This window comes from Curcuma longa, chromosome 3 (assembly GCF_044706935.1).
Source record: "Curcuma longa cultivar G26 ecotype Majalengka, Jawa Barat chromosome 3, ITB_CL_G26_1.1, whole genome shotgun sequence".
NCBI lineage: Eukaryota > Viridiplantae > Streptophyta > Magnoliopsida > Zingiberales > Zingiberaceae > Curcuma > Curcuma longa.
This window is the reverse complement of record NC_133863.1, coordinates 5,041,247-5,055,158: the sequence shown is the minus strand read 5'-3', so window position 1 is coordinate 5,055,158 and position 13,912 is coordinate 5,041,247. Positions and strand designations below refer to the sequence as shown.

General features: G+C 35.0%; 2 protein-coding genes across 2 annotated transcripts; one reads left to right on the top strand and one right to left on the bottom strand.

Annotated features, from left to right (window-relative positions):
• Window positions 1-1,355: 1,355 nt before the first annotated feature.
• LOC141825332 (protein Iojap-related, mitochondrial) lies at window positions 1,356-5,697 on the bottom strand. Its single transcript, XM_074712719.1, has 4 exons — window positions 5,357-5,697; window positions 3,499-3,586; window positions 3,222-3,319; window positions 1,356-1,651 (listed from the first exon to the last, which is right to left on the bottom strand). Exons 1-4 carry the CDS (start codon window positions 5,660-5,662, stop codon window positions 1,580-1,582), a joined length of 564 nt encoding a protein of 187 aa, XP_074568820.1. The 5' UTR covers window positions 5,663-5,697; the 3' UTR covers window positions 1,356-1,579.
• A 191-nt stretch (window positions 5,698-5,888) lies between these two features.
• On the top strand, window positions 5,889-13,912 carry LOC141824886 (kelch repeat-containing protein At3g27220-like). The gene is made up of 7 exons (XM_074712223.1): window positions 5,889-6,085; window positions 7,539-7,721; window positions 9,676-9,905; window positions 10,281-10,451; window positions 11,077-11,182; window positions 11,608-11,814; window positions 13,611-13,912. The coding sequence occupies exons 1-7, from the start codon at window positions 5,894-5,896 to the stop codon at window positions 13,773-13,775; spliced, it is 1,254 nt and encodes a 417-aa protein (XP_074568324.1). The 5' UTR covers window positions 5,889-5,893; the 3' UTR covers window positions 13,776-13,912.

The following is a 13,912-nucleotide window of genomic DNA, read 5'->3' as shown; positions in this document are numbered from 1 at the left end:
TCGAGCAAACCTATCGAATTAGGTTTAGGTGAACATTTTAAATGAAATTTAGGGTTTAGTGCTGCCGGCAGGTGGAGCCCCAAAAAGATTGTGATGAGATATATATATCATGCATGTCATTCCTTCCCTATGCCGTACCAAATTAATTCATCTTTGTACAGATTTGATTTATAAAAAGGAAATATATTTTAAAAGAATGGACAAAAATTAAAAGAACATTCTTTTTACTAAAATCGGTATAATATCGCATTATTTCATTTATTATTAAATAGCATCCTGTCTCATCATATAATTATAATAATTAAGATTTCATAATTATTAATTATTATAATATACATATTTCAATTTTAATCCATACTAATAATATTATATTTTAATAATTATAATTATAATATAACATTTAATATCAATTAATACTGATTAATATTATATTGTAATAATATTTTAATTTTTATGAATACTAATAAATATAACAATTACATAACTATTATAATATGAATATTTTTATTTCTAATCAATATTATATTATATTATTTATAAATTATAATTAATATTTTATTTTTATCAATATCGATAAATATTATATTATAGTAATATTATATAATTATTATAATTGACAAATTATAACATATATAAAGTTATAATTATTATAATTACATAATACTATTGAATCGTAATTAATAATTATAAATTCATAATTATAATAATAATAAAAATATGCTGACACGGGATGAAATACCCTTGATAATAAATTAAAAAATGAAGATTTTTTTTTATGATTAAAAAAAACGTCCTGGTACTTTTGTCCAAATATTTATTTATTCCATTGCTCGGTTCACGGTAAAATACAGCTATTTATAGCACGGAAGGTATCAACGCTCATGTCAAATCAAGTAACCTCGCGCCATCGGACACGTGGTCCCATGCTGACATAGATTAGATCTGCTATCTCACCTCCTCCAATGGCAGTCCGCCAGGTTGCTTCTTCGAGATTGATGGGATTCTCAACAAACTGGCATGGCGGGTAGTGGTCAGTTCGAGCCACCTGCCTCTCTTTTTCCATGCGTGACGCGACCTATTTTGCAGAATTGTTTCTTTTTGGGGAAAAAAAATAGCAGTTCCCGTGATGATAATGTCATTTTGAATTATAGATCGGTATTTTTTTATTAACATATTATGGATTAAAATGCCATTCTAAATAACGAGGAATTGAAAAACAAAAAAAAAAAGAAAAAGAAGGTTTGTTCTATTTGCCTCTTAAGGGAGGAGCATTTACATTGTTTTATTTTGAATGAAGAGAAAAAAAATTAAAGAATTTTCCTAAATAAACAATTAAATAACATTTTTCTGTTCACTTGAAGATCAAATATTAGAATGCCGTCTCATATAATTTCAGGCAACCAGAGTACAGTTATTGTAAGGGCAGAATGCTAGATTGGGGTTTTATAGTACGTGATCTTGAGTTGGCAGAAGGATTTGATTCGTCAAGTGAGAAATTTTACAAACGCCATTAACCATACGGATAAGATAATATCTAACTGTTGCAGAAATAAAAGTCATACAGATTCGAATCGGTTGATCATTCAATGCTCTTCATTGGCTTCTTTGATTTGTTTCTCCGTCGAGTCTTTACCAAGGAATTCTCCAAATCCTGCAGAGAAACGTTAGCTTGAAAAAAAAAACGATAATAAAAAATCTTTAAAAAAAATGAACTTGGTAAATTCAAAAGCAAACCATTTGATATATAATAACAAAAGGCCCTATCAATCAAGATATAATTTGACTACAAACAAGCCTAAAAAACTAGCAGATGTATTCTTAGAATCAAGAAATCAATATATGCATTCTCTTGTACTGGCAAACTTTAGACCAAAACCAGTGACACATGCTCTGGATCATATGCCTGTATTTACGAGACTTAATCTACACATGATGCCCATGGGCCATCTTCCTGCCATAGGGCAAATCCTCCAAGATTGCCCAACCAATCATGTAGGACTGTGCACTGTACCTGATATCTTTTGCTTTTGAACAAGGGCTGCAATTATACGTAGTACATTTCAAGTTGACACCAAAACACAATCAGATTTATTTCTTTGCAATCTACTATTTCAGGCCCCCATTAGGCGCCTACAATTTTTGACTAAAAGGCGCTCACCTTCTTTCTTTTTCTTCCCTGAATACCCAAATCACATAACTTTTTTTATGGACGAAGTGAATTCCATATATAAAAATAAGACCCTACTTTTGTCCTTCGAAATGTTTTTGGTCCATCTAGCAATTTATGAACCAAAACATTTCAAGATAAAAAAGGCCATATTTGTGTTACTAGAAGCGTAAGGAATTCACATATGATTTTTTATTTTTGATTCAAGAATATTTTTGCTATATCCAACAACTTTGCCCAAAATTGCCAAATGAATCAAACATTTCAAAATAAAAATCATACCATATTTGTCATCGGAAGCATGAGAAATTTAAATCTGGTAGTATTTTTTTTTTATTTCAGAATATTTTAGTGCATCGATCAAGTTTTACCAAACTGCTAATCCAATAATCTTGACCAAATTTACTACATGAACTAAAATATTTCAAAATAAAAAATAAAGCCAAATTTGGATTTCTCAGCCTTTTAAGAACGCGCACACACACATATATATTCCATATTTTTTTAAATTCAATACACTATTTAATGAGGGTAATTAGGGAAGAAAAAAAACGAGGTGAAAGAAAGGGTGCCCTTTGGTCCAAAACAATGTGTAAAGTACCTTGTGGGGAAAAAACTAAAACCTAGAGGCATCCGCTGGCAAATCTGCCTTCCATTGCCCAGCCAAGCAAATAGTCTAGTGACATAACATTATAAAATTTGCTTACTATGTTTACCATGTTAAATGTACAAGCCCATGATAATTATGTTTGTCATTTCATTTCATAATTAACTTGCAATTATCCAGCCAAGCAAATAGTCCAGTGGCATTAACATTATAAAACTTGCTTGTTTACTATAATTCTAGCAAATTACTCCTATACTTCTATAAAAGCATAAGCAACTAAGCTCTAAGCTTATCTCATTCAAAAAACAGAACGACATTCACAAAAAAAAAAAAAAAATCCTTTTGAGACTTGAAAAAAAAAAAAGAAAAACACTAAAATAGTAGTAATTTCTGAAAGAAACTGAGGTGCACTCTAGTAATAAGTATGATAAAGAGAGACAACATCACCTGATTTGGTCCTCCTGGAATCATCTCAGTGGTCCAAAGATGCTCAATATTGTAGTAAGTTCTGGCCTTCTCTTCGAGGGCGTGAATTATAATGCTACCTGGAAAGTAAGAAATTAAGCAAAGTAATAAGCTAAAACAGATGGGTCTAGAGATTTAGTTTATGTTGTCATAAACCTAATCTAATGGATAATCTTTTACACTTGATTTAAGTGACAAAAAGTAAGATAAGGATAACTAAGGAAGTGAAATGTAGATTAAACTAATGAGTACAGCTTACCAGAATCAATCACAATCCACTTTCCTCCTCCATGTCCTTCAACACTTGGAAGCATTAATCGTTCAGCATTCTTTTGCTTTTGTTTTACCTGTAGAAAGTATGATGTGGAAAAGATAAGTTTGTCAACAAAAGGAGAAAGTTTAATATCATATCAACAATTAGATGGAAAAAACAATTCTAATGTTCAACTTTGTTAACTTTATTTACTCATTAGAAGATATAGTAAAGATGACATGTATAGAAGATAATTATATTTTAAATATATATCAATGACCAGTCTCCTTCAGGTTTCTGAATTACAAAATTTTAATGCAAGATATAAGCATTTCTCAAAGGAGTATAAAGTACTTGATTTGCATAGTGAAACCATGTTTGCTTCAAATTTGATGTAAAGCTTTATGAATGATCGAACACAATATACACCACAGGAGACATCAATAGAAGAGAAAGGAGACCAATTACATCTTGATTGGCAAATCGACTAAACTAAAACTGGAAATGATTGTTTTAGAAAGTTGCTGCCTAAGCCGCTCAGCCAATCACATAAACTAATGCAGTGATGGATGAAGTTCACCTATGGCCCATGAGGATAACAAAGTCCACTTGTGGTTTCATAAGAATCACAAAGTCCACTTGTGGCTGCATAAGAACCACAAAGTTCACTTATGGCCACATAGGGATCACAAAGTCCACTTATGGTCACATAAGCATTGGATTTACTCTAATGCTTGGCCTGCTCATTCAATTGCTTATGTGCCTTTCTGAATCATTTAGGAAATGGAGTGCTAATCTAATTTGGTCAACTTCTAATCATTCAACTTGATGGAGCCTTTTTGCAAAAGAAGGAAGGGCATGCAGGATTATGTCGCTGTACAGTTATTTAGCTGCTAACTTGAAGCAACAAATTCAAGTTTTCTCTTTTGGGACCACAAAGAAAGGCCAAATGAGTTTTATCTAAGGTGTCTAGTGTTGAATGAACTCCTCTTCTAACTTGTGTACAAAAATGAATATGCTTTCTTCACAAATATGCTAGAAGGCAAACAAGTCTTTTTTCTGAGTCGTCATACAAGGTTAAGCAGGCTTTCTCCCAAAATAGAGTTAAAGGTTGGACAAGCTTTTTCACCCAAGTTTTGCTATAAGGTGAAACTTTCTATGAAATCGAACAAACTTTATCTTTGAGTTAATCCCAACTTGCAAAGGATTATTGAAAGATCACTTGCCCTTCTAACAATGAATTCAAATTAACATAAAATTTACCAAGTTTGTAAGGGTAAACATACTGATGTAGGATTATGCATCTCATTTTACAGGCATTAGAGAAAACAAGGATGATAATAAGTGGCCAAGCAAATGTCAACTGGGGAAGCTTCTATGGTGCAAGCCAAATTGTGCAGGATAACTCAGTAAAAACCCTACTGGATTTGACATGCATGAAAAATTTTCGGGAAACAGCTGTCAGAGGGGAATGGGGTTGGACATTTATCGTGGCGAGAAGACAAAACCAAGGAAATAATTCTAGATACATCACAGAACCTTTGCAATGCTCTTATTTGAAGCCCAAGGCTTCCACTGTTCTTCATATGCCATGACCTATATACTCTTCCACATTCTCCACTTCTCCTGGATGCCTCTTCAATGGCTGTACTACTGTTCAGAAGTAATCTTTGCTCAATAATAGAATCTATTATCGCCTAAAACAAACTGATTTCAACATAACAAAAGCCTTTGAAACTTGTTCTTCAAACTCATTCCAACAGTCAATGATCAATTTCAAAATACTTTCGACTCCACTCCATATAAGCAAATGTAGGTAACCATGCGATAACTTAAAATAAGCTAAGAGAAAGACCAAACCCGCCTTGTGAATTAGGGCTTGGGCAATGTTCCGAACGTGCCAAGTGGACCGGCCGGTGGCGACGACCATGAAGTCCGTCCAATCGCACTGGTTCCCTACAGGGATTACCCTCACGTCGTCCGCCTTCACGTCGTCAAGGATCTTCTCGATCTCCTCCAGCTCCAATAAGCTCGGCTTGCGGGTGTAGGACGACGACGACGACGAAGAGACGGGACGAAGGGACTCTAGAAGCCTCCATGGTCCATGATGATGGAGAAGGGGAAGGCCAGAGCGCGACGCAAGAGCTCTCGATCTCAAAGCCGCCAACATTTTTTTAGGTTTACAAAAGCTCACTCATTCGATCAACTAAATTGGACCGCATAAAAGAATCTGTATTGACATAATTCTAATAGACCGCATACTTTCATTTATTTTTAATTAAATTATTATTAAATATATATATATCTTTAATATCTTATATTCATAAAATATTTTCTGGTACTATAAATACTTTCTAGTAGACCCCTACAATGGTTTCATCCTCGCTCCTCGGGGATCTCAATGGCGAGATCCAACAAGTCGGGGAGGTTCGTCTTGGTTCTCTCCTGTGTCGCCCTTCTAGGGGTCGCCCTCGTCGCGGATGCCCTCTGGGCTTACTCAAATTCCGCATCTTCTTCGTTTGTTTGGTCCAGAAACCTCGATCGAGCTCTTGAGAGACTTCCCGGTGCGGGCGATCTGGCTTCCGAGTCGGCGGTGAGTCTGTGCTTTTAGTTACTGATGTGTCGACGTTAGGGTTTTGATGCGTTTTCTTTTATGCGTCATCCTTTATATGTTTGACAACTGATTTTGCCGCTTTATATATTGGAAATGCGTAGCGTATATGATCATGATTAATGCCTCCTCACGCTAGATGATCAAAAGAGAGCGTGAGAAAGAAAGGGAACCGTGGGAATGCGACTATAACATACAGAAAATTTGCATACGTTGATTATATATTCATTTGAATTTGAATAGCATAAAACACGGGCCTATTGGTTGTTAGTAGGAATAGTCTTTGTCAATTTTCTATTCCAGTTATGGTAGAAGTGTATGCAGGAAGTGATTGAAAAATTCATTTATCAGACATCAAACTGTAGCAGCCTATTGCTACATAATGAGCAAGGCAAATTGGTTAACGACTCAAGGTTTCCACTTAGTTAATGGGCAAAACAGTATGAATTATGGTGCAGAAGTGATGTCTTAAAGGAATGTGTTAATTCATGTTATTTTTGCTAATGCTTACATATTTAATTTGTGAATAGTCATTGTTCCTATTGAGATCCACTTCCGGACACATCACCACCCACCAGTCTTCAACACCAAAGGAGGGGACCTGAGAACACAAAGAAAGCGTGAGAAGGAAGGCTAGGGGTGCCCTGGCTCGACGACTCCGACGCCCAAGTCAGCCACTGGAGAAGACGAAGAAGAAGGAGCTGCAGTGATATATTGTATGTATGTGTGTGAACGCGCGTACCTGAGGGCAGAGGGGGAGTGGTCTTTATATATGAGAGAAGGGAAGTCACATCCCATCTTAATTAAGGTGGCTGTCCCATCGTTAGTTATTATCTTGTCAGGGAGATATAGAATAATCAGATTACCAGTCCCATCGTTAATTTGGTTGACTCCTTGCAGTGCTTGGCCGAGTGGATGGGACTCGGGTGGTGTGTCTCGGTTCGGTTATAACACCCATAACAGTCATATTTCTATTAAGCGAAAATAATTTTACTGTTAACAATGTGTGTGTGTGTGTTTTAAAAAAATATTAGCCAAATGCAATGGAAGATCGATTCCATCACAAGACAACCATTTTGTGGTTACTAGAAGCTTTATTTGTGGGATTAGATCCACTTAACAAGATCCATGTAGTTTTATAACAAACTCAAAGTGCTACAGAACTATCAAAAAGACAGTTTTATGCTTAAAATGCAAGAATGTTGTATTAAAAGATGCACATGGTTTATGAACGAAAGGTTTTCTCAAAATTCCTTCTGAAAATGTGCTTGTTTCTAAAGTAAAATGTTTTTGTTTGGAGATAAATAGCTCTGGTAACTATATATATATATATTCATGCTTCTTTTCAATCTCCTTTTTTTTCTTGTAGCTTTCATACCTAAAAATGTCTGTGCATCTTCTTTTTATCCAATCATAATGAATCTTTCTTTTGCAGGATAAGGAAAAGGATAACAGAGTATTAGATTCAAAAGTGTTGAATGCAACTTTTGCTGACTTACCAGCACCACAGTTAGCATGGGAAGAGATGGCAGAGGCACCTGTTCCACGTCTAGATGGTGCAGCTATACAAATTAAAAGTCTTTTATATGTCTTTGCTGGATATGGTACAATTGACTATGTGAGAATCTTATACTGTTTTATAAATCATAATGGACTTCGATATCAACTTTTATTTTTACATGTCTCTGTATATTTGGTCTTACACCTAGTTGAATTCTGAGTTTTAAAATATCATATGGCAAAAGATATATATGAATACCCTCTCCAGAAAATGATCTCTTTGACTGGTTTCAATGACACTGACTGGTTCTACTTTAATAAAAAATATGTTTTTTTCTTTATTCTTTCCACCATTCCTTAAGCTCCTATAGGTTTGTTGATCCTGTAGGACTTATTTTCTCATTCATCAAAGGATACAAAATAAATCAGATTGATTTTTGATAAAAAAAAAAAGGTACTATGTGAACTTCAATGTCACGAGCTAGTTCCATTGGTATAATCAAAACCATGTATTACGAGTCATTGAGTAAGGGATCATGTTGCCTTCAGGAGTAATAATGACAATTCTGACCCCTATTCACATGTTGGATGTCCTTTCTCATTTGTTCTTGCGGCTCAGTCAAAATACATCACCCAAGCTTTTCTTTTATATGGGTCCTCATAGGACTTCAGTGCAGTATACTGCTTTGTCAGACAATTCTTCTTGCAATTTGAAGAGTTCTAGTAGAAGATGTGCTTCCAAGAAATATGCCAATGTCTGTCCTTTCACGGCCTTTTATGATAGGAGTATTATGTAATACTGTTCAAGCAGTATTAACCATTAAGTGAATCAAGCATAGTAAACCAGCTTTGTTCACAAGGATCTTTAAAGGGTGAACTCCTGACACCAGATGATGGTGGGTAACACCAATCAAGTAACATCGCATCTTACTAAATGCTACTACAATGATTCTGAAAGGAAATATGGGGTGGGGATTCCCACTCCTCGATATAGCTTACCTCCTCTTTCAGAACCCTCAATCTAGCCTGCAATTAGGTAGGTACATCCTTCAATTGCTTTTATCTTTTGTTTGGTTTGGATTTTTTGCCCTGCAATTTTGTGCTTGCAATCACAGGCAGCAGCAATTTGTATATTGAAGTTTGTAACTCTGAATATTTTGGGTTTTTCACTTTGATGCCAATTTATGTGTTAAATTTTCTTGATGGATCTTATGTTCCAAATAATGAAATTGCATAGGAATAGATTAGTTTAAAGGAATTTTTATTTCTTGAGTTTTTCATTGTTACTTGACTTCTAAGACTACTGTTTCAGAGAATTAACCATTATTATAGAAGTAATAAGTAATAAATAAAATCATGTATTGGATTTCAATAGAAAGCTAAGCATAATTCCTCACTTTACTTGCTCATCTGACATTTGTCTAAGAGTTGAAATAGACTTTAAATCACAACTCACAAATAAAGAACATTGGCTGCTGTGTTTAGTGTAACCCAAAATTTCAGATTTAATATTGGTCCAACAAATTTCCATGTGATGGAGCCTGGGATTACATTTCAAGATTTGTTCCTTAATCACATGGTATCAGGACTTCAAATTTCTGTTCAGTGACCTGATAAATGATTTGTTCCTTTGCAGTTATTTCCTAGGCTGGTTGCTGGTTTGTATGCTAAGGAGCTGCGTTCTTTAAATTACTAGGCACATGAGAAATTCTGCACGATTGTTTTCTCAAAGTGTAATATTGGTTAACTTGCTTGTCTGTTGAGGACATATAACTTAATTCATGAATTGTTTCTTGTAAACAACAACAACAGCAAGCTACTAAGTATTTGAGGTTGACTACACATATATTTTGCCATTGAACTTGATGCAAGGCTATATATCATTAATAATATTCAAATAAATTGTATATCCAACTATTTGGATTATTGTAACAAGAAAAAAAGGCAAAACCAAACTAAATGATTTAAAGTCTGGCAGCAGTTAATTTTTAACAATTTTTGGTGCTCTCAAATGTATAACTTCTCTTTGCTCCATTTTTTGGAAGAGCTTTCATACTAGCAATTTATTGCAGGTCCATTCTCATGTAGATATATATAATTTTACTGATAATACATGGGGAGGAAGATTTGACATGCCCAAAGAAATGGCTCATTCTCATCTAGGAATGGCAACGGATGGGAGATACATCTATATTGTGACTGGACAATATGGTCCTCAATGTAGAGGTCCTACTGCTCGTAATTTTGTGCTGGATACAGAGAAGAAAGAGTGGCACAATCTGCCACCCTTGCCAGTACCTAGGTGAGTCCTTTAGAGGTAGTTCAAAGAGCGAAATATTTATATAAATTGCATGACCATTTGGAATTCAGGTTGTGATGAGTCCTTTCCTAAGTCTCTACAATTTTTATTTTCAAAAGTTGTTAAAGTTTTCCTAATATTATAATATCTTATTGATCTACATGCATTCAGCTAAAATCTTGAGATGTTTTCATATTTTCTCTTAAAATGTTCAATTTTTTCAGTATTGGTTAACATAAAAAATACTTCTATGTCCCATGAATTAATATCATTTTAGGATGGGCCATAATCACACCACCTTTGATGGTGTTTTCTTCTGTTCAAAACATGGTTTTATGTGCTTTATTATGGGAAAAGCTTTAACAGAAGCATCTGTAGGTATGCTCCAGCTACCCAACTCTGGAGAGGCAGACTCCATGTCATGGGTGGAAGCAAGGAGGATCGTCATGAACCTGGATTAGAACACTGGAGTCTTGCTGTGAAAGATGGGAGGGCCTTGGAGAAAGAATGGCTGAGTGAAATCCCTATACCTCGTGGTGGTCCCCACAGGTTTGTGGGCCATTTATCTAAAGTTAGTACCTAAATTTGTTTTAAAAATTTAGCTTTCTCCTATATAACATATCCTGTTTTGTCACTGTGGTGGAATTTGTACTTTAGAAGTTCCACTTGACTTTCAAGGTTGTGAGCAATTCATCCTCCATGTCATGGGTGGAAGCAATATCTTTATTGTCATGTGCCTTTTATTTTCTACATAAGCAATTCATCCTTTACCAATCAGATTCGTATCTTTATTCTACTAATTTGAGATTTAGTGATGTTTTAGCTGAGGAAGATATATGCATCTATTACTTAGTTTATAAGATCAACATTGCAAGGAGTAACATAACTTGTAAGCATTGCCAATAAACACTGCAAGGATAGTGTAACTTGTAAACATTAGAAAGGAGAACCATGCATTCAACCCTAAACACTGCTATTTCTTCATGGTCCAAACATTTGTAAGAAACTCTCGCACAAGAGAACTAATAAATTAGCAAAAACAGTGCTGTTTCCAAGAATCTCAGATCAAGTCAAACTTTAAGACATTGATTAGAAATTCTGTTCTGCAGTCATGTTATTATCAGTACAGTGAAACAAACCTCCATCTAACCTAACCTTTTTTTTTTTCTACCAGGGCTTGTGTTGTTGCCAATGATCAGCTTATTGTCATTGGTGGTCAAGAGGGTGATTTTATGGCCAAACCTGGATCACCAATTTTCAAGTGTGTCCGAAGAAGTGAGGTTAGATATCATTCTTATGTCAATACGTCAAAAAATTCATCATAAAAACTGCTAGTTGGTTTCAATAGGTGATCCAACATGAGTGTGGATCCAAGTGTGTGACACGGCTTATGGATATTTCTAATTAAATTTTATGCAATCAATAGAAATGTAGAGTGCCCATTTAAAGTGTCAATGTATCAAAGTATTAAAGATTGTAGAATCATGTAATCTAATTCTTGGTTCTTAAATTTTATAAGTTTTGATGGACTGTGTTCAAAATCATACCTAAATGCTGGCCTTCAATTTATTGGCATGATATTCACATTGCAACACTTATATTATGGTGTTTTATATTTGCTTCAACTAGTGGCTTCTTTCTTAACTGTCATTTAGTTTAGAATTCATATTTCTGTAGCCCTCAAATTTCATTCCTGTTTATCCAGGTTGTGTACAGTGATGTCTACCTGCTTGATAATGTAATGAGATGGAAGGAACTTCCGCCCATGCCGAAACCCGATTCTCATATAGAATTTGCATGGGTTAATGTTAACAATTCAATTATAATTGTTGGAGGCACAACAGAAAAGCATCCTATAACCAAAAAGATGGTGCTAGTTGGAGAAGTGTTTCGGTTCAATTTGGATAAATTGGTAGAAATCTTTTTCCTTTATATAGATATTATTTATTTGGAGCGTCATACTATCTGCATTGTCAATTTTTTTTTTCCCTTTTTAGTTTAGTGCTATCTATTTGATGAATGCTGACTCTCTAGGCTCCTGATCTTTTTTATTTGATTTCTTTGTTCATTGCATGGGAAGAAATCCTTCTTTGAAAATAATGCAAGAGAGTGTGTTGGACAACTTGATACACTTTTCTATTAATTATTGATCCATCTAGTACTAACTTGCCCCAAGATTCTAGGAAGACGTGATTTTACCAACCACTTCGTATACCACTTGATATTTATCCCACTTTCTCTTTATGTTGTTGGATCTATATTCAATTGGTATTTAAATTCATCTTTGGACTGATATTGCTCTTTCTGACAAATGCATTGTATTGGTTTTAGATTCATCTTTGAATGACTTGTCTCCTCTCACACTAACCTGGGAAGTGTGCATCCTAGAAGTAACACTCTTTAACACATGAAGTATCCTATAGCCACTAGATTTGTTTTCGTAGACTCGGTCAACCTTTATCTAAGTTGAATCAACATGCCTCGTGCATGCTGATGCCTGCGCACACACACACACACACACACACACCTCATGGTTTTTGACCCCTTCACTCAGTGTTTAATTTTCTTGAACTTGGCCAAAATGGTGAAAAATTTTCGCTTGTGCCTATGGACCTCTGTATACTAGCACTTGGACTGTGACTCTTCCAAGTGAATAATTGATATTCCCATTGATCATGTGTAAGATATTATAGAAATAGTCGTGTCAGATGCTCGGGTTGACACCTGTCAGATACTCATGCTTGAATCTGAATAACATGTGTGCCATTAGTAGCTTCTAGCAATACCGTAGTACTATTCAAATAAACACTACAAGTTAAATCCATATGCCAATTTAACTTTTTGAAACTACTTATGTAACAGAAGCTGCCAGACCTTTATTTCAGTATGTTTCACTTTTTAGAAATTAAATGGGCTTGAATAGAAAAATAAAAAGGGAAAAGCTTAATCAACAATCACAGAGGAGGAACTTCATTAAAATATATAAAAAAATTATTTTTAGAGCTGCAGCTTTTTACAGGAGTGGCAGTGCAAATCTTGATTATTCCAGAATAGGTGAGTTAATTAATATGGCATGGGAATGTCTTTGGATTCCTAATCACATTTCTCTGGCTTATCATTAAGATTTTCTGCATCATGCCTTCATCCATTATTTCCCCTCCATATTTCATTTGGTTCACTATTTGCATTAACTTTGTAAACTAGTACTGCATTTGTTCTCCTTCCATTTTAAGTTCTCCATTTCTCTTCTTAAAGGCTGAGGTTTGATTTCTCGTAACTTCTGGCTTCCTTCAAATTCTTCATGCCTGTTTTGATTTTTCTGCTCCGATAGTATTAGAGAAATATATTTTCGGCAACTCCTTATTGGATTTGTCTGAGTGCTCTTGCATCCTTCATGCAGTTGAATTTTAGACGAAGTCTTTTTTCCATAGAGAGGCCTCTTTCATTTTCTCGTTCATTTACCTTGTACTATGGACCAAAACTCCAATGATTGGATTATGCTCGTCAATTTTTCTTGAAAAATCATGTTCTAGAGAGGAAGAATATGTAGAGGAACTCGAGTAAATTATGAAAATGCTCGTAAATTTGGAAATCCAGAAAAGATGATTCATTTCAACACTTAGTTTGTAGGCAAGCATGGTACATAGTAACTTGTATTTGTTGGGATTAAACATTTCTGATCTCTAGTTTCTCTTTTTAAATATGCAGGAATGGTCAGTGTTGGGAAGGATGCCTTTCCGCATCAAGACCACCTTGGTCGGCTACTGGAACGGCTGGCTTTATTTCACATCTGGCCAACGAGACAAGGGTCCAAATGATCCTGCTCCCAAAAAGGTTGTTGGGTGCATGTGGAGAACAAAATTGCACCTCTAACTTCTCTCGGTTCTGATCGCAAATGAGATGGTCTTTTTGATGTTCAGGCTGTGTAGGTTAACCTTCTGATCATTCTTGGCTGAAATATAGGATCTTGTATGTGTTAGATCGACCTTCTGATTATTCTTTGGTTGGCT